The sequence below is a fragment of the Pristis pectinata genome, chromosome 14 (assembly GCF_009764475.1).
Source record: "Pristis pectinata isolate sPriPec2 chromosome 14, sPriPec2.1.pri, whole genome shotgun sequence".
In the NCBI taxonomy this organism is placed as follows: Eukaryota; Metazoa; Chordata; class Chondrichthyes; order Rhinopristiformes; family Pristidae; genus Pristis; species Pristis pectinata.
The window spans coordinates 45,754,321-45,773,573 of NC_067418.1; the positions used below are offsets into that span (position 1 = coordinate 45,754,321).

The following is a 19,253-nucleotide window of genomic DNA, read 5'->3' on the forward strand; positions in this document are numbered from 1 at the left end:
CCTGTCTGGCTTTCAGTCATGTGACATTAAGCGCACAAGGTCACATGATACCTGCCCAAATTTTGCCAATGCTATTGCATTAACCTTGGTTTCATGTCTGCAAGGTCTAAATAAAATAATGGCACACAGATTGGGTGCGCGGAACACACTGCTGCAGAGGTTGTGGGGGCAGATATATTAGGGACATTTAAGAGACTCTTAGACACATGAATGATAGAAAAATAGGGGGCTATGTGAGAAGGAAGGGTTAGATAGATCTTAGAGCAGGATAAAATGTCGGCACAACACTGTGGGCCAAAGTGCCTGTACTATGCTATAGTGTTCTATATTCTATGTAGTATTTAAATCAGATGAATTAAAGCAAGTTGTGATCTGTTACTGTAGTCAAAGGATTCATCAAGTTCATTGGGGCTCACCACACAGTTAAAAATACCCAGCCACCGAAACACTTAATCTATGAGGTGGTACATAGGGATGATGTGGTGCAAGGGTCCTGTACACTAATCTGCTGTGCCCACTCTGTTACTTTTCACTCACGGTAGTCGACTGGATTGAAGTTGAAACTCTCATCCTTTTGTTAAATCTCTCCAAGGTCTCATCCCTCTTTATTTCTGTAATCTCCTCCAGCCTTGCAAGTCTCCGAGGTCTCTGCACTCCAAACTCCCGCCTCCTGCGCATCCTCATTTTCCTTATTCCGTCACTGGCCCCGACGCCCTCCAACCCTCGGCACAAACACTCCCAAGGCTCCTCCTTCAAGGCACTCTGAAACCACCCATCTCTCAGCGAGCTTTCTGTCACCTTTCCTTACCCCACTTTATGTGGCTGGTGTCAAATTTTGTTTGATAACCTTGTGAAACACCTTGAGATTTTTTTTTACTCAAAATGCAAATAGTTGGTGCTTAATTTAAAGGGACAGTACATCAAAATAAATATTCATCAGAAATCGGGGGAGAGGGAAGAACTGTGTAATTAAAATGACAGCACAAATAAGTAAAGCAGAAATGGTCTTGGGCATGAATATTATCACACTATACATTTGCCAAGGTGGTAATGACATACAGACTGTGGAATCAAGCTCAATAGCTGGAATGCAGAAGTGATGAGATTTTTTTCTTTGAACTGGCCATGTGCAGAACAAGACTGGCTAAAGGTAACCCAGCACAAGATGAGAAAGAGTGGATTTACCAGGACACTCGCACGTCTGCTTGTGTCAGCACTGAAAATATGTGCCGTGACTGCTGAGACCGATCAAGAATGCTGTAAAACATCGGCAAAGCAGTGTAGGCAGTTCATTTCTGGTAGCTTTCAAGTTTGTTCCTGTTGATTATCTAACGGGCAAGAGCCTAACGCAAGGGAACACAAAGCAGAAAGAGGACTGACTGGCAAGTCACAGCAGGCTGCACTAATCAAATCAGAGACACATTCTCGCTCAGCAGGCGGCCACAGACCCAGAAATCACCCTAATGACAAACCCTTACACCGCAAGACCGATTGAATACCACGCACCAATTTTGTACTCAGACTGTATGGCCTTTGTACACATAGACTGAGAGCACTTTATACGCAGACCACGTGGCCTCTGTACATGTAAATAGTAAGGGCTTCACATACACACACCTCACAAGGTCTGCATGCAGACTCTATTCAGTCTGCAGAAGGTTTTATACTTAATACTGTATGGACTATGCAGGTTGTACATGTTCCAGACTCTAGATGGAGTTAACATACTGAAGGATCAGAAAGAGGGATAAATAATTGAGTTACTGGGCAGAAGGTAACAAGAGTTTCAACATTAGCAAGACCAGAAATTAAACTTGTGCCTTGCTGCACTTCAGCTCGGTTTACTGCCACGGAATATTTTGTGATCCTGAATATCGTGGCCTGATCTCGGGGTGAACTGCGTTACCTGCTGAGATCTCACAGACATCTTCGTCACTGTTGTCCTGGCAGTTATTCACTCCATCGCACACGAAGCTCTTGTCAATGCATCTCCCATTCTTACAGTGGAAACGGGCTGTCGAGCATAACAGGGGGTTTGCTGCTATGAAACAGAGAGAGCCCATTAGAGACGTACAGAAATGACTGCCTGACGGTGACTGAAGCCAAAACTATTTGTTACGTGCAGACTAATGCAGTACTAACTGTTGCCTGAAATTAAGCTCAAAAAATAAGCCAAATTCAAAGACAAAATCGCTAATGACTAAGCTATAGTTGACACAAACTATTCTGTAATATGCTGGGGTTTCCTAGTATATGGACACTTCTAGATAGAGTTCCACTGTACCATCATCTGCACTGAAATAACATCATACGATCCAAGCGCCCATTTCTTGTGCTGTACAATTCTATGACTCCATGTGCAATTACTGGAAAGTTGCACTTAAACACTTCAAGTGGCCTGCAGTGGAAATCTCACATTCCCCCAGGGCCAGAACCAGCGATTTGTAGTGAGGAACTGACAGGGTCACGGCATGTCACACGAGCCTGTCATGGCCAACGTGTGTTATGCAATGACGGGTGATGATGCTGTGATAAGAGGACGTGGTCATTATATTGTAGATGGATGGATGCACACACAATGTTACACAGAGACTGACGGGGTCACCGTGTGTTACACAGGGACTGACAGGGTCACCGTGTGTTACACAGGGACTGACAGGGTCACCGTGTGTTACACAGGGACTGACAGGGCAACCGTGTGTTACACAGAGACTGACAGGGGCATTGTTTGTCATACAGAGATGGACATCACGCTGTATATTAAATATTAACCAAGGCTTTGGCAAAGTTGTTTAAAATATGTCATTTAACACACAAGTTTAAGCTCAGTCCTGGGAGAATATTTTATTAACAGAACGTTCTTCTGTTGTTAATATCATGAAGAGATTTTAAATGCTGTAAGTAATCATTTCCCCTCCTGCTTCTGTTAGCCATCAGCGATGTTTGCAAAGGACCTCACTCAGACCCACGCGTGGATTAGCCGATAAAGATCAAAAAGACGTTTGTCCCCGCACTGCGATTGGCAGTGATATTGTTGTTCAGAGTAGTGGTGGCTGGATACCCTGGCCTACCACGTCCTCCCCGTGCTAAGACATGGATCAGGAGCTGGTCACCAATAGGAACCTGCAACCACATGGAGAGTCCATGCAGCGACTGCCATCCAGCAGTCCAGGCCAAATTTATCTGTAGGTTTTTTTTTTAAGTACCACTGGAAGTGAATGAGTGTTGGAACACTCTACTGCATTGACAACTCAGGGGTGGGATAGATGTTGGGATGCCGGGGAATCCTGTCGGACAATGGAGGCAGGGTCAGGTAAATGCGAGTGCATAATAATGGGGGCATGGGGAAGCAGGGGTGATCCCAAGGGTTGGACATGTGATCCCAGTGAGTTCGAGGGAATGGTAAATCAATCCCAAAAGGGCTGACGGTGGGGGAAAAGTATCCCAGGGATTGGTGGGTGGGAGAAGAGGGAACTAAATCCCAAGAGCTGGGGAGTGTTGGTGAGACTACACTTGGAATATTGCATGCATTTCTTGTCTCCCAGCTATAGGAAGGATACCATTAAGCTGGTAAGAGTGCAGAAAAGATTCAGGAGGAAGTTACTGGAACTGTAGGGTTTGCGTTACAAGGAGAGGCTTTTATCCCCCTGGAGCGAAGGAGGTCAAGGGGTGACATCATGGAGGTATGTAAAATCATGAGAAGGCGAAGACAAGGTGGATGGTCACAGTCTCTTCCCCAGGGTAGGGGAGTCTAAAACTAGAGGACAGAGGTTTAAGGTGAGAGGGGAAATATTTAAAAGGAGACCTAAGGGGCAAATATTTCACTCAGAGGGTGGTGGGTGTATGGAATGAGTTGCCAGAGCGCAAGTGGTAGAGGTGGATATACAATTACAACGTTTAAAAGACAGTTGGACAGGTACATGGATAGAAAAGGTTTGGAGGGATGTGCGCCAGTTGCAAGCAAACGGGACTAGCGCAGATAGACATCCTGGTCAGCATGGAGAGTTGGACTAAAGGACCCGTTTCCGTGCTGTAAAACTCTATGACTCTACGAAAGGAACCCATGTAGATGGTATCTGGGGACGGGTGGAATGAAGTTGATTGACGAGTGGAGAAGAGGGGAGGTGATCCCAGGGTTCCAGGGGTCTGGGATGGGCAAAGCCAGTCATGAGTTTGGGGAAGGGGCCACAAACTCAGGTTTGGGAGGGGTGGGTGGGGGGGGGGGCAGGGAGGGAAGGGGAAGAGCATCACATATTTCTGCAGAGTTTAGGAGCAAAAAGCAGCAGATGCTGGAAATCGGAAATAAAAACACAGCATCCCTGGAAACACTCAGCAGGTCAGGCAGCATCTGTGGAGAGAGAGAAACGTTTGTGTCAATTGATGCTGAAGGACCACTGACTTGAGAGGTTAACCCTGTTCGTCTCTCCACAGGAGCTGCTTGAAGCTGCTGAGCATCTCCAGTGGTTTCTCCTTCTGTGCCAGCAAGGTGTTGCGGTGTTACTGAAAGAAATGACTTCATTTCATAGTCAGGTCACTGCAGCTTCTAGTTCTTAAATAAGGCGGCAGGTCACTGTTGACTGGGCAAGTTCATCACGGTGGTTAGGGCTGCCCTGTTTGATGGGGTGGGCTTCCCCAGGGGTTAGATCAAGGCTGCTAAGTAATGATTTGAGAGCTGTCGGGGAACAATCTGACCCCCATCCTCACTCTCCTCCACCAGGAAACGGGTTGAATGTGTGGGAGGATCCGAATCATCAACCACAGCACATTGAATGTTTTCCTGATGAATTTTCACTGTAAAAGTTACTCCTCCACAAAAAAACTGCAGACCCTGTGAATCTGAAATAAAAACGGAGAATGCCGGAAATACTCAGTAGGCCAGGCAGCGTCCGTGGAGAGGGAAACAGAGTAAACGTTTCAGGTCAGTCACTGGGGCTCGGTGTGTTTCCCCACCACCCACCCTCACCCTCCCGGCTCGCGTGGATAACAACCTCAGTGCAAAGGGAAGCACACTACAATGATGCACACCTCTACAAGACACTAGGAGGACTACTAGACCCTCCAACGCTTGCTTCTGTTGGCGGGACAGCTCTGGAGGACTCTGCGGGGTGCTGAAGGATACAGGTCTGCTGCACCCTTCAATGACTTGGTCTTTAAAACAGGGCTGGCCCCAGCAGAGACATCCACGAATCTCGACTGTGTGGAGGCAACTACCACATCAACCTGCACACAGAGGATCCTCCGGTACTGTTGCTAAGGTCTTACTGCATCACTTAGTTGACAACTGGCATCTTGCTCAACCTCCTTTGCCTGTAGATAAAACTTCCTCAGTTAGCCAGCCATCCAACAACAACACACACAAAGCTGCTTTCCTCGACATGAGTGTCCCAGTACCTACCAGCTATGTGAATACATTGGCGGTAAGTGACTGGCTCCTTCACTGTACAATACAAATATACATTAACAACAAATATTGTTTCAGCACTGAGCCTGGGTTCTTGAGTGATGCTCTGCAAAAGCCTAATGCAACTGTAGACTGCATTGGCCCAGGACAGACCATGCGACTGTAGACTGCGCTGGCCTGGGACAGACAGTGACTCCAGAGATACGACTAAACACCATCACTACACCAAGAGCTACGCCAACTGGTCGACCTTACGATTACCTCGCTGGTGCCGATGGCCCCGATTTTTCAACAACTTGACAGTGGTCCGATCATGGCGCAGAAATTCACAGCTCATCGTTCAAGCAAGAGGCTGAGTGAACTCTCCCCTTTCTCCAATGGTACTCAAGATTTGGAGTTGATATCACCCAGATCTTCGTCCTGACTCTGTGCAACTGTGAGTGCTACCGGGTGATAGTCGTTGAGGCAGCTCACCCTGCTCTTCTTGGGCACCAGTATGATTCATGGTAGCGTAGTGGTTAGCATAACGCTATTACAGTGCCAGTGACCTGGGTTCAATTCTGGCCGCTGTCTGTAAGGAGTTTGAACGTTCTTCCCAGTGTCTGCGTGGGTTTCCTCCGGGTGCTCCGGTTTCCTCCCACATTCCAAAGACATACGGGTTAGGAAGTTGTGGGCATACTATGTTGTCACCGGAAGCGTGGCGACACTTGCGGGCTGCCCCCAGAACACTCTAAACAAAAGATGCATTTCATTGTGTTTCGATGTACATGTGACTAATCTCCTTGTCTTCTTTTGAAGCAGGTGGGAACTTCCGACTGCAGCAGTGAGAGGTTGAAGATGTCCTTGAACACTCCAGCCAGTTGGTTGGCACTGATTTTCAGTACGCAGCTAGGTACACCGTTGAGGCCTGATGCCTTGCGAGGGCTCACCCTCTTGAAGGATGTTCTGACGTCAGCCTCCGAGACAGAGATCACAGGGTCGCCAGATGCTATGGGGATTTGTGCAGATGTAGTGTTATTCTCCCCGTCAAAGCGTGCATAAAAGATATTGAGCTCATCCCGGACTGTCAGATTTTGCCTTATAGGAAGTAATGGCATGCAAACCCTGCCACAGCTGCCGTGCATCCGATTGTGTCTCTAATTTCACAAGGAATTGCTCTCATAATGGCCTTCCGTAGGTCATACCTGGACTTCTTGCAGGGTTCTGGATCATTGGTCTTGAATGCCACAGATCTAGCCCTCAGCAGACTGTGAATCTCCTGGTTCATCCAGAGCCCCTGGTTTGGGAAAGACTCTATGTTCTCGCAGGTCTTGAAAGACAGGAGTGAGATAGATCGGCTGGTTGAGTGGTGTTGCAATAACAACCTCGCACTCAACGTCAGCAAGATCAAGGAATTGATTGTGGACTTCAGGAAGGGAAGTCCGGAGAACACACACCAGTCCTCATTGAGGGGTCAGCAGTGGACAGGGTGAGCAGTTCAAGTTCCTGGGCGTCAACATCTCAGAGGATGTATCTTGGGCCCAACACATTGATGCAATCACAAAGAAGGTGTGACAGTGGCTCTACTTCATAAGGAGTTTGAGGAGATTTGGTACGTCACTAAATACTCTTGCAAATCTCTACAGATGTACGGTGGAGAGCATTCTGACTAGTTGAATCATAGCCTAGAACAAAGGCTCCAATGTGCAGGATCGAAAGAGGCTGCAGAGAGTTGTAGACACAGCCAGCTCCATCACAGGCACAACCCTCTCTGGGATTGAGGACATCTTCAAGAGGCAGTGCATCATTAAGGACCCTTACCACCTGGGACATGTCCCCTTCTCGTTATTACCATTGGGGAGGAGGTACAGGAGCCTGAAGACCCACACTCAATGTTTCAGGAACAGCTTCTTCCCCTCCACCATCAGATTTCTGAACAGACCACGAGCCCATGAATACGATCTCGTTATTCCTCTTTTGTACTATTTATTTATATTTGTAACTTAGTGATTTTTGTGTCTTGTGCTGCACTGCTGACGCAAAACAACAAACTTCATGACATATGTCAGTGATAATAAGTCTGATTCTGAACTGCGTCCTGCCCGTATCTCAACAACTGTTGGTTAACTCTAAAAGTTTAATGCTCCTCTTAGTGACCTCCCGAGGAGGCAGTGTCTAGTGTAGGAATGTCTGTAACCAAATGCAGGAAAGAGTCGGAGGTGAGGAGTGATTTTATTTTACAAAACTTATTGCTATGGTTTGGATCAGACCGCCTGAAGCAGATTCAGTAACAAATTTCTGGTGAAATTGAATTAATTTTTGTAGGGGACGTAGTTGCCTTGAGAGGGGGCAGGGAAGAGAAACTAATTGTATAACTCCACGGAAGAACCTTCACAGGCTCAATTCTGTGCTGTATCTTTCCATTGTTTGATGTGACACCATGCGTCGTGCCTTGCCTTGTGACCTCTCGATTCTCTTCCCTTCTACCGGGAATCATTGTGTCTCAGATTGTCCGGCTTGACCTTACTTCACTGACCAGAGCAAGGATTTCACCCCGTGGTGGGGTTGTCAACAGATGGCACCTAGAGGTCATGCCCTCCAGGGATCAGGAGGGTCAAAGGCACTTGGATGACTTCACCGTGGTGAAAGCACAACAGTGAAGTCCTGAAGCTGTTTTTTTCATAAAAGAACAAGAGAGTTGAATTAACACGCCATCGCTGGAGTACTCCATCAAATGGGGTCACAGGCAGATGATTGCTGACTATCAAATACGATTAGATACAGTGATTTTATAGCTTTAACCTTTAGCTGGATGAGCAAACAACAATGCCCTGTGGTTAGTACGGAAGGTTTAGGGTGAAGATAACCATTGAAGCTACTTTGACTGAATGCCACCGAAAGAAGCCTTTTGAGGAATTCCTATTAACTCTTTGTCTCAGGGTTTTGATCCAGTGACCCCTGTCCATAAGGATTCTTCTATACTCTTCAGAAGTGCTGTCAGGGTGAGGTGATCAAGTGAGTGTGAAATACTTCTACAAGGAGGAAAATGAGCGTGTTAAATGATAATACAAATCCCCATTGCAAGGTCGTTATGGTGGTTGTGACCAGAACAGTGATACGTAACAACATACCAGTCAGTATGAAGTGTTCTGACAAGAGAAACTCAAAAGCGAGCTGTTTCACCTCTCCTGTTCTGCGGGTTACTGCAGCACTTGTGGCAATATCACCATTGCTGAAAGTAGGCTGTTCCTTGCACTGGCAATCACTCTTGGATTACAAAATGACATTCAACAAGATAGGTGAACCTTTCTAAAGAATCCGAAGTGGCAGGGGAGAGAAACACACACACACACACACACACACACACACACACACACACACACACAGTCAATCAGTGTCTGCAAAGACATGCAGATCAAAAGAGTGAGCACACTCTGCCAGTGAGTGCTCTGTGACTACATGAAGGGTTAAGACTACAACAGGTTATAAATAACTAAGGGAATGGGAAGGCACAGAGCAGGTTCAGGAATGTCTGAACTGAGACAGGGTTTAGAATTCCCAAATGTCAACATTCATCTTCAAATCTCCAGGAACTATGGATTAAATCTCCAGTAAAATCAAGTATTGCAATTTTCTTATTCCCGCTGTTATAAGACTCTTTGAACAGACCTCTTATATGATAAAGATGAACTCTTGATTCTCAATCTACCTTGCACTTCGTCTCCCCACACTCCACTTTCTCTGTAACACTATATCCTGCATTGTCTTTTTTCTCCTTTTGTACTATCTCGATGTACTTATGTATGGAATGATCTGTCTGCAAACAAAAGCTTTTCACTGTATCTCAGTACAAGTGACAATTATAAACCAATTACCAATTTCTTTTAACTATAATTTCGGCTCATTTTTATTTACTACAAAGTCACAATGCACGGGGAAAGAAAACCTCACTGAGTCAGACTGCTGCAGGTGGAAAATTATGTGATGAATCCTCCAGGAATAAATCCAAACCAAGATGACTGCTCGCTAACTGTTATGGTTTGGAATTATAATCCCACAAGAACCAGGCCTAATTGAGGGCGACCTCTTCCCTTCAAAAGTTATTGACTAATCTGGCAATGGCAACAAAAACACTTACTGCAGTTCTCCTCATCACTGCCGTCCGGACAATCCTCGAATCCATTACACCGGAAGCGCCCGATGATACAATGCACACCGCTGGCGCAGGGGAAAAAGGTTGGAGCACATTTGGATTTGACTCTTGCTGTGGAACAATGAGACAAGAGAATGAGGGAGAAAACCAAAGCAAAAGTTAAAGAAGAAACACAATGCATCTAAACATGGGAAACGAATAATCTGTGGGTCTGGAAACCTTAAGCTGTGAACTTCTGTGAAACCCAGGTCTGTCCTGCCCACTGACCCACAGTGAGGAAAATCACAATCAGTTTTAAATCAACAGCTGCCATCATATTAGAAATGGTGCCCGAGCAAGTCAGCCGATAAATCTGTCCGTCCCTTTGCCTGCACTGCCTTTCCCATCAGCTGACCCCTGGGGAAGGGGAGGGATGTGTCAGCATTTAACCCTTTACCTGCCAACTGCCCTCTCTTTGTCGACCTCACCTCTGCAAAATTATTGCAGAAGTCTGGCCAAAATGCAACTTAGCATAAACAACAGAACGGCAGGTAATTCCAGGTTGGATTTAACTCAAGCCCCAGGCAGCAATGAGTACAGGTTGCACAGCTGGAAATATTGGCTTTTGAATGAGGCATTGGGTGCTTCCTGCCATCGGTTAGATGCATCAAATCTCAGGGTGTTGATATAAAGGTCAGTGGGGTTCTCCCTGGCGTGCTGGTCTTTACCTAACCACAAACAACAACCAAAGGAGATTATTGATGTTACATTGCCATTAGTGGGATCTTGCTGTGTATCAATCAGCAGCTGTACTTACTACTTAATTAGGGATGGAAGAATAAATACTGACATTGCCAGCAAGGTCTATACCCTGTGAACAAAAAAAAATTGGCAATTGAAGACTTCGGGATTTCTTGCAGTCTTCAAATGCATTCCGCACGTGTCGATCTAATGGATAACATCCCAAGGCCCCAGTGACCCGGGTTCAACCCTGACATCTGGTGCTGTCCGTGTGGAGTCTGCAGGTTCTCCCTGTGACTGTGCAGGTTTTCCCCCTGGGTGCTCCGGTCTCGTCCCACGAAAAATGGGATTAGCATACCATTAGTGTAAATGGGTTGGCGAGGACTTGGTGGGCTGAAGGTCCTGTTTGTGTTGTACGACTCCATGGCTCTATTTTACTAACAATTTGGAGGCCAGACTATGCCAGCATCCACTGCCACTGGTCGGCACAAAGCCTGTGCTACCAGGCACGGTCGTGCAGCAGTTAGCATGACGCTGTTACAGTACCAGCGACCTGGGTTCAACTCCGGCCGCTGTCTGTAAGGAGTTTGCACTTTCTCCCCGTGTCTGTGTGGGTTTCCTCCGGGTGCTCCGGTTTCCTCCCACATTCCAAAGACGTATGGGTTAGGAGGTTGTGGGCGTGCTATGTTGATGCCGGAAGCGTGGCGACACTTGCGGGCTGCCCCTAGAAGACTCTACGCAAAAGATGCATTTCACTGTGTGTTTTGATGTACATGTGACTAATAAAGATAACTTATCTTATCTTACATGACATGGTGTACTCAGGAACTCTAGGACTTCATTCCTCTGCCAAGGTACAGAGGCTGAGAGCAATTGGGGGGGGGGGGGGGGGGGGGGGTGGGGGTGGTGGTGGTGGGTGGTGGTAAGGATGAACTGAAAGCCATCTTCTCCTGGTTCTCAGGTCACTCTTCTCCACCTCCTTGTTCTTTAAAAAAAATCATAGAATTGTTTTAATATAAGAGGACATTTGGCCCATCAACTCCAATATGGCACTGTGTAACCCTCCAAGTTCCATGGCCCTGCCTGCAAATTATTCTCACTTGAGTGCCTACCCACTTCCCTTTTGAAGTCACTGACTGATTCTACGTTCAACACCCCATCACATAGCGAGTTCATTAACAACTACCCAAGCGAAAAGGGATTTCCAACACTTTGCTCCTTCTACCTCGTGCCCCAAGTCCTATGTCCCTGATGCTGAAGGCATCTCCTAATGGGCTTAGCTTCCTTCTACATGCACCTATCTACACCAGGCAGGGTTCTGTACACCTCCAGCGATCTCCTCTCCAGAAAAAAAAAGTCAGTCAGGGTCATTAAACACGACTTGCCTTTAATAAATCTGGGCTGGCTCTTCTTTATTAGTTCAATCTCCACAAACTGCTTATCAACGTTTTCCCTGTTTATTATTTTTAAAAAAGCTCCCTCACGAGGTGAAGCAGGAGCAACGATCTAATTGGGGGAACGCAGCGGGTCAAGCAGCTTTCGATGCTGCTCGACCTGCTGGGGGAACCCAGCAAGTTGCTGTTGCTCCAGATTCCAGCATCTGCAGTCCCTCAGTGTCTCCACCGAGGTTAAACCGACAGGCCTGCTGGAATGCCCTTGCACCCTTTTGTAAACAAGAGTGTTACGATGGGCTCCCGTGTCCTGTGGAGGAGACAGAGGGCTGCCATGGGATAATTCATAAGGAAGTGTGGCTGGAATGTGCGTGGCATTTTCATATACTTGAGAAACACGGAGGAGGAGGGCGAGGGGTTGGATTTGTTTTATATTCATAAATATCCTATATATTATTAATGCTTAAACCAAAAATTTCACAGCTATTTCCAGCTTTATGTCAATCCACCGCAGTTAACACCACATCAGGTGGTTTCTGTATTGCTGCAAACTGTTGCTTAACTGGCTGGTCAACTCTGATTCACAAATGCCGACCTGCCCACCTGCCACTGCTTGACCCCGGCCCTGCTTGTTGGGAGACTGCCAACTCCACCACCGTTGGCAGCTGAGAGGGGAGGGGCAGGGCAAGAGGGCCAATGTGAGAAAAGCCAGTTCTTCACGGCAGTAAACTAAACATTTGATTTCTTACTATGACACAGAAGGAGGCCATTTGGCCCAATTGGTCCATGCTAGCTTCCAACAGAGCAATTCTATGGGTCCTGTTCTTCCAGAGCCCTGTGACTTGTTCTTTCTCAGGAGCCCATCAAACTCCCCTTCAGTGTTTCTGTCACTAACCCCAATTTATAATAGCCAATTAACCCACCAACATGTCTTTGGAAACTAAGAGCACCCCAGGGGAAAAAAAAACACATGGTGACAGGAAGAACGTGCAAACTCCACACAGGCAGTAGAAGAGGGTCACAATCAAACCCATGTCACTGGAGCCATAAGGCAGCAGCACTAACTCTGCACCACCATGCCAAGGCACCCAGCTTATAAGTAAAATCAGAAGGGCTTTTCTGGATCATTGTACTGACAGTATACTGAACACTATGTTGTTGGTAGCTGGTACCAAACAAGAAAGGGAAAAAAAATAAAGACTTGAATTTATATACCTTGTATAACAAGAGCACAAGTAGACAGGGTGGTACAACAGGCATATGGCAGGCTTGCCTTCATCGGTTGGGGCACTGAGTCAGGAAGTCATGTTGCAGCTGTATAAAGTTTTGGTAGATCCCACCCAACCGGGACATTCTCTCTTCTCTCCTCTCCCATCAGGCAGAAGATACAGGAGCCTGAGGGCACGTACCACCAGTACTAAGGACAGCTTCTACCCCACTGTGACAAGACCTTATACAATGAAATGGACTCTTGACCTCACAATCTACCTTGTTGTGACCTTGCACCTTACTGTCCACCTGCACTGCACTTTCCTGTAGCTGTGACACTTTACTCTGTACTGTTATTGTTTTTACCTGTACTACCTCAATGGACTCTGTATTAACTCAATCTAACTGCACTGTGTAATGAATTGACCTGCACGATCGGTATGCAAGACAAGTTTTTCACTGTACCTTGGTACAAGTGACAATAATAAACCAGTACCAATTTGGAGTATTGTGTGCAGTTCTGGTAGCCCCATTACAGAAGGACATGAGGGCTTTGGAGAGGCAGAAGAGGTCCACTGGGATGCTGCCTGGATTAGCGAGTATTAACAATGAGGAGAGGTTGGACAAACTTGGATTGTTTCCTCTGGAGCATCGGAGGCTGAGGGGAAACCTGATGGAGGTTTATAAAATTATGAGAGGCATAGATAGGGTAGATTAGTCAGAGTTTTTCTCCCCAGGGTAAGAGTGTCAAATACCAGAGGGCATGGCTTTAAGATGAGAGGAAGAAAGTTTAAAAGGAGATATGTAGGGTAAGTTTTTTTTTATTTACACACAGAGAGCGGTGGGTGCCTGGAACGTGCTGCCAGGGGTGGTGGTGGAAGCAGACACGATAGTGGCATTTCAGAGGCAATTAGACAGGCGCATGAACATACAGGGAATGGAGGGATATGGATCGTATGCAGGCAGAAGGGTTTAGTTTAATTTGACATCATGGTCGGCATAAACATTGTGGGCCAAAGGGCCTGTTCCTGTGCTGTACTGTTCAATGTTCTATCATCTTTCATGCCCTTGGGATGTCACAAAACCATCTTACTGCCTGTTTTTTCACTTTTGATTTTACTGCCGTAATGCAGGACCATAAAAGCAGATGAAAGGTTAACTCTGTCACACATGGATATTTAAAGTCAGCGAAGGTTGGTAAACACTAGTGCACCTAGTCTTTTCATGCAATTCATCACATTTTTCCTGACAGTAAAATATTTGGATGTTCTGTAATTTATTGCCAATCTACTTCCAGCTTTCAGTTGATGTGTGACTGATTATCAGGTCCAACACAGATGACTACGAGCCTGAGAGAGAGCGTGGACATTAAATCACCCTCAGAAAGCTTTGGAACAGGAGCCATCTACGATAAACACAAAAGCCATCACTCACGGCACTCCTTTTCATCGCTCTTGTCAAAGCAGTCTGGCTGGCCGTCACATTGCCAGGCCCCGGGTATACACCTGCCATCGCTGCACATGAAGTTCCCAGGAATGTTGCACTCGTTGGTGAAGTTGTTCCCAGGCAATAGCTGGCTTTCTGTTGAAGAGACAAATCACAAGAGAAACTTAATCAACAATATAGCTCATTCAGTAACATTATTATGGAAGAAATGCATTTGTACACACATGAATGGACAACCCTTTGTACGTGTTTACAGGCATATGTATGACTGCATGCCGAGTGTGGCATATCTGTTTATATTTGCACGTGAACTACATCTGCCAACGTTAGCTTGAACTGACCACATTCCTGTTTGAAAAACACAATGACGCCAGAGGAACTCAGCAGGCCAGCCAGCATCCGTGGAGAAAAGCAGGCGGTCAACATTTCGGGTCAGGACCCTTCTTCAGGGCTGAAGATAGGAAAAGGGGAAGCCCAATACATAGGAGGGAAAAGCAGGGCAGTGATAGGTGGACAGGAGAGGGGAGGCGGGGTGGGCACAAGGTGGTGATAGGTAGATGCAGGTAAGAGATGGTGATGGGCAGGTGCGGGGAGGAGGGGAGAGCAGATCCACCGGGGGATGGGTCAAAGGTAAGGAGAGAGAGGGGAAAAAGGGGTAAAAAAAAAAGAGGCTAGGAATGGGAAGAAGAGAAGAAGCATGGTGGTGGGGGCAGGGTTGTGTTGTAGGGGGAATGGGGATTACCTAAAGTGGGAGAATTCAATGCTCATGCCGTCAGGCTGCAAGGTTCCAAGACTGAAAACGAGGTGCTGTTCCTCCAGTTTACGCTTGGATTCAATGTTCATGCCGTCAGGCTGCAAGGTTCCAATGTGGAACATAGTCCTGGTTTCCTACCCATGTGCAGATCTGTAGATAGTAAAAAAACTTTGCCACTGTAGAGGTGTCTAAAGCTAGAGGGCATAGGTTTAGAGTAAGAGGTAAGAGTTTAGTGGAGAACTGAGGAAGGACCTTTTTTTTAAAAAGCAGAGGGTGGTTGGAATCTAGAACACATTACCTGAGGAGGTGGTGGACGAGTTGGGTATGCTCACAACATTTAAGTATCTAAATAAGCACATGAATCACCCAGGTCTAGAAGGCTATGGACCAAGTGCTGGTAAATGGGATTAGTATAGGTGGTTGGCATGGACATAGTGGGAAGGGTTGGTTTGGTATGACTCTAATGATTCTATTTCTATGCCTTTTCTATGTATGAATCGGCATGTATATTACCATGCATGTGTGGTTGTGTGTGCCTGAGTACATGTAGTAAAACTATGTGTGTGTCTGTGTATTTCTGCATGTGCATTACCACTGCATGTGAACCTGGGTGCATGTTGATATTACGAATGGTCTTTAATCAAGGCCAATACCCATAACACTAAAATAGTGCTACAGGTGCAATCCAGTATATTTTTAGGTCTTTACATCAGCAAAATCATCAAATAAAACTTGCAGACATAGTGTGTGTCAGGCAAGGATTACAGCAGGGCTACAGGCTCTGTCACAGAATGTGGCAAGGCTTCAGGCTCGGTATCAGATACAAACCATCTTTCTTGGCCCCAGGTCATGAGAAAATTTCAAGTGACACACTGAATCTTACACACTGAAAGAGTGCCTACTGACAGTTAGAAAAATTGCTTCAAACATAATTCACTGCAACAATACAGGTATTACAAAGGTTTAAAACCAAGCAGTCATTTTACTGAGACAGAACTTCAGGTAACCAAGGAGTCCTGTAAGCTGATTGAACTGTTGAAATGTTATTCCCTAATAGTTAGATCTTTAGTCTGTGGTTGCTGAAGCTCACACTTGTTCTGGTTATAGAACTCTTGTGTTGAGGAAGATACTCGGAGATGAGCTAGCAACACTGATTGGGTAAACTGCAGCACGTGCGGTCTCAGGATGTCAGCGGTAGTAAACGTGCCTCCTGCCAGAAGATAGATGGAAGAAGTTATGGTGGATTTGTTACTAAGTCCCTTTCACTGAAACTTTACTGCCTGTCCTGTTACCCATCATCCTTATGCTCACTGACCTACATTAACTCCCTATCTGGCAAAGCCTCCAGATTAAAATTATAACCCTTGATTTTGTACACTTAGTCTCACTACTGCCTTATTGCTCTAATTGTCACCAGCCACACAAATCTTTGGAGGGAACACAATTCTCTGGTTACTTCCATCCACAATGCCAATTTTCTGAGCTCCCCTGACAATTACCTTCTGCTGCTTAGCACATGAGCTCGCAACTTCTCTCTCTGCACCCTTCTAATTCTCTCTGCCTTTGTGACATCCCTTATAATCCATTTCGTTCACCAACCAAGCTTCTGTCCCCCTGAGCTAACATCTCCTTAGGTATCTCTGTGTCAGATTGTGTTTGGTAATGCCCCTGTGGAAAGCCTTGTAATGTTCCACTAAGTTTAAGGCACAACAGGGCCACAACAAACCATTTCTTTTGTCATTTACATGGATGCTGACTCAACCGGTGTATAGTTCCAGAATTTTTATATTTAGCTTCACATTTCAAACGTTCGCAGCATTTCATAAAATACATCCAAAGTCCTTGGATTCATTGCAAATACATTGAATTTGCAACAGTGCGACATGAGGTTTATTCATGAAGTTGGGTAGATTCCATTCTCCATGTCCCTCACATTGGGAATGCAGAAAGTACTATAATGGTTTGATTATAGGGCCAGCATACTTTTGGTGATGGAATATCAAGGAGATGCCTTAAACAATTGAATGTGTTGACCACATGGCCAAGATGCGAGAGCACGGTTTGCAAGATCCCCTGATGTGGCAAATAATCACAAAGAATTTGTGTGCTAACAATATTTATGTCTGTCTGTCACCTATGTTGGGTTGACAATTAGCAGCCACTCAGCAGTTGAATGAGTCACAGCAATTAAGGTGTGCAACTGATGGGGAGTCTGCTTCCATACAGCACAGAAATAGGCCCTTCTGCCCATCAAGTCTGCACTTTCCCATTCACACTAACCCCATTTTATTCTCCCCACATTCCCATCGGCTCCCCCAGATTCTACCACTCACCTCCACCCCAGGGAGGATCTTCAGTGGCCAATTAATCTACCAAGACACACATCTCTGGGATATGGGAGGAAGCTAAAACTCCCCCAAGGAAACCCACGCGGTCACAGGGAGAATGTGGGCAGGCACGGTAGTGTAGCAGTTAGCGCAACGCTATTACAGCGCCAGCGACCCGGGTTCAGTTCCAGCCGCTGTCTGTAAGGAGTTTGTCCATCCTCCCCGTGTGTCTGCGTGGGTTTCCTCCGGGTGCTCCGGTTTCCTCCCACATTCCAAAGACGTACGGGTTAGGAAGTTGTGGGCATGCTATGTTGGCTCCAGAAGCGTGGCGACACTTGCTGGCTGCCCCCAGAACACTCTACGCAAAAGATGTATTTCACTGTGTGTTTCGATGTACAAGTGACTAATAAAGATATCTTAAAAACTCCACACAGATAGCACCAGAGGTCAGGACTGAACCTCAAGGTCAAAGTTGAGTTTGTTGTCATATGCACAAGTACGTGTATGCACAGGTGCAATGAGAAACCTATTTGGAGCAGTACCGCAGGCGTGTAGCACAAGATAAGCCGCATTCACAAGAAAAACCTCGATAAACATAAATTAAGGACAATGGAGCTGTGAGGCAGCAGCTCTGCTGGCTGTGCCACAGTCAGCATGAAACAAACCAGCCACTACTAGAGTTCTATATAAAAATAGGAAGTCTTTAGGATTCCTGGTACACAACTCAAATGTCAATCAAGTAAAAATAACTTGGGTATATTTAGCAGTTTTCACCAACTTCAACAGCTTACTAGCATTGTCGAGATCAAATATCAGTTTTAGAAAGAATTTGTTTTGCCTGGAGTCATGGAACAGACTCCAAGCTAAACCTCTCCTGGGTTTTAAAGATATGTACATCTAATACTGGTGCCTTCACTTTGCTTTATCCAGACTGAAGCAACATGATCAATCCAATAGCAGGATTTTCAATGTGTTTTTCTGAGATTCAGCACGAAAAAGAATTACAGCAACACAGATCAGGGAAACCATCAAAGCAACGTTAACTGGCTTTATAATGGGAATGAATAGCAAATTGACGTACTCAAATGATAACAGGGTTTAACACTTCAAACAGTGTTTGAACATTCCACCTTGAGTTCTACATCCCTCCAAACCTTCCACTCAGCTTGAGATCAGCAATTCATCTCACGGACACAACAGCAGCTTCAACCCTTGAGGTTTCCATCATCTGGTGCCCCCACACATATCAGTACAGGGGACTTTGAGAACAACTTTCCCCTCTAAAACCAGGTGCACTAAGGCAGAGAGAGAGAGCTACAAACTTCCAAGCCTCTGTGCAAAACATACATAGTAAAATATACAGAGAAAGACATAGGGTGTACAAGGATTCCAGCTCTGTTGATGGAAATACAGCCATAAGCCACCTACGTCTTGGCTGACATTACATTCCAGGATCAGATGTCTGTACATCAAATGTAACAGAAGCATATCGCAGGCTGCCAGCATGCGTTCCTGTGAACATGTCAACACTAACAGCCTGCCTGCCAATTACCAGTTTTACCCTATCAGACACCCCCTTCCCCCACTGCACATGCTTCTTTTATCTCCTTTTCGGATCCGACAAAGGGTCTCAGACCTGAAACGTCAACTCTGTTTCCCTTCCCCCAGATGCAGCCTGGCCTGCTGAGTATTTCCAGCATTTTTTTGCCTGCCGATTATTCTGGATAACTGGGAATCTGTCAATTAGGAGGAGGATGAATTGATAATTCAGCTTCTCTGCAAAGAGCTATCCTTCATGCATTTAGGGTGAGAGGGGGTAGGTTCAGAGGAGACATGAGGGGTAAGTTTTTTACTCAGAGAGTGGTGTATGCCT

At 45.9% G+C, this 19,253-nt stretch overlaps 2 protein-coding genes across 7 annotated transcripts in view; both read right to left on the reverse strand.

Annotated features, from left to right (window-relative positions):
- fjx1 (four-jointed box kinase 1) overlaps positions 1-19,253 on the reverse strand; it is a 440,027-nt gene that overhangs the window by 213,912 nt on the left and 206,862 nt on the right. The gene's annotated exons all lie outside the window — the stretch shown is intronic.
- The window catches only part of ldlrad3 (low density lipoprotein receptor class A domain containing 3), a 92,094-nt gene that overhangs the window by 34,722 nt on the left and 38,119 nt on the right, over positions 1-19,253 (reverse strand). For 3 of the 5 annotated variants that reach the window (XM_052029231.1, XM_052029227.1, XM_052029226.1), the window contains 3 exons: positions 14,288-14,434; positions 9,519-9,644; positions 1,907-2,041 (listed from right to left, as the gene is read on the reverse strand). In XM_052029231.1, the coding sequence (XP_051885191.1) occupies positions 1,907-2,041; positions 9,519-9,644; positions 14,288-14,434 (408 nt within the window). The remainder of the gene's footprint in view (positions 1-1,906; positions 2,042-9,518; positions 9,645-14,287; positions 14,435-19,253) is intronic. The other 2 variants (XM_052029230.1, XM_052029229.1) reach the window with 1 other exon arrangement.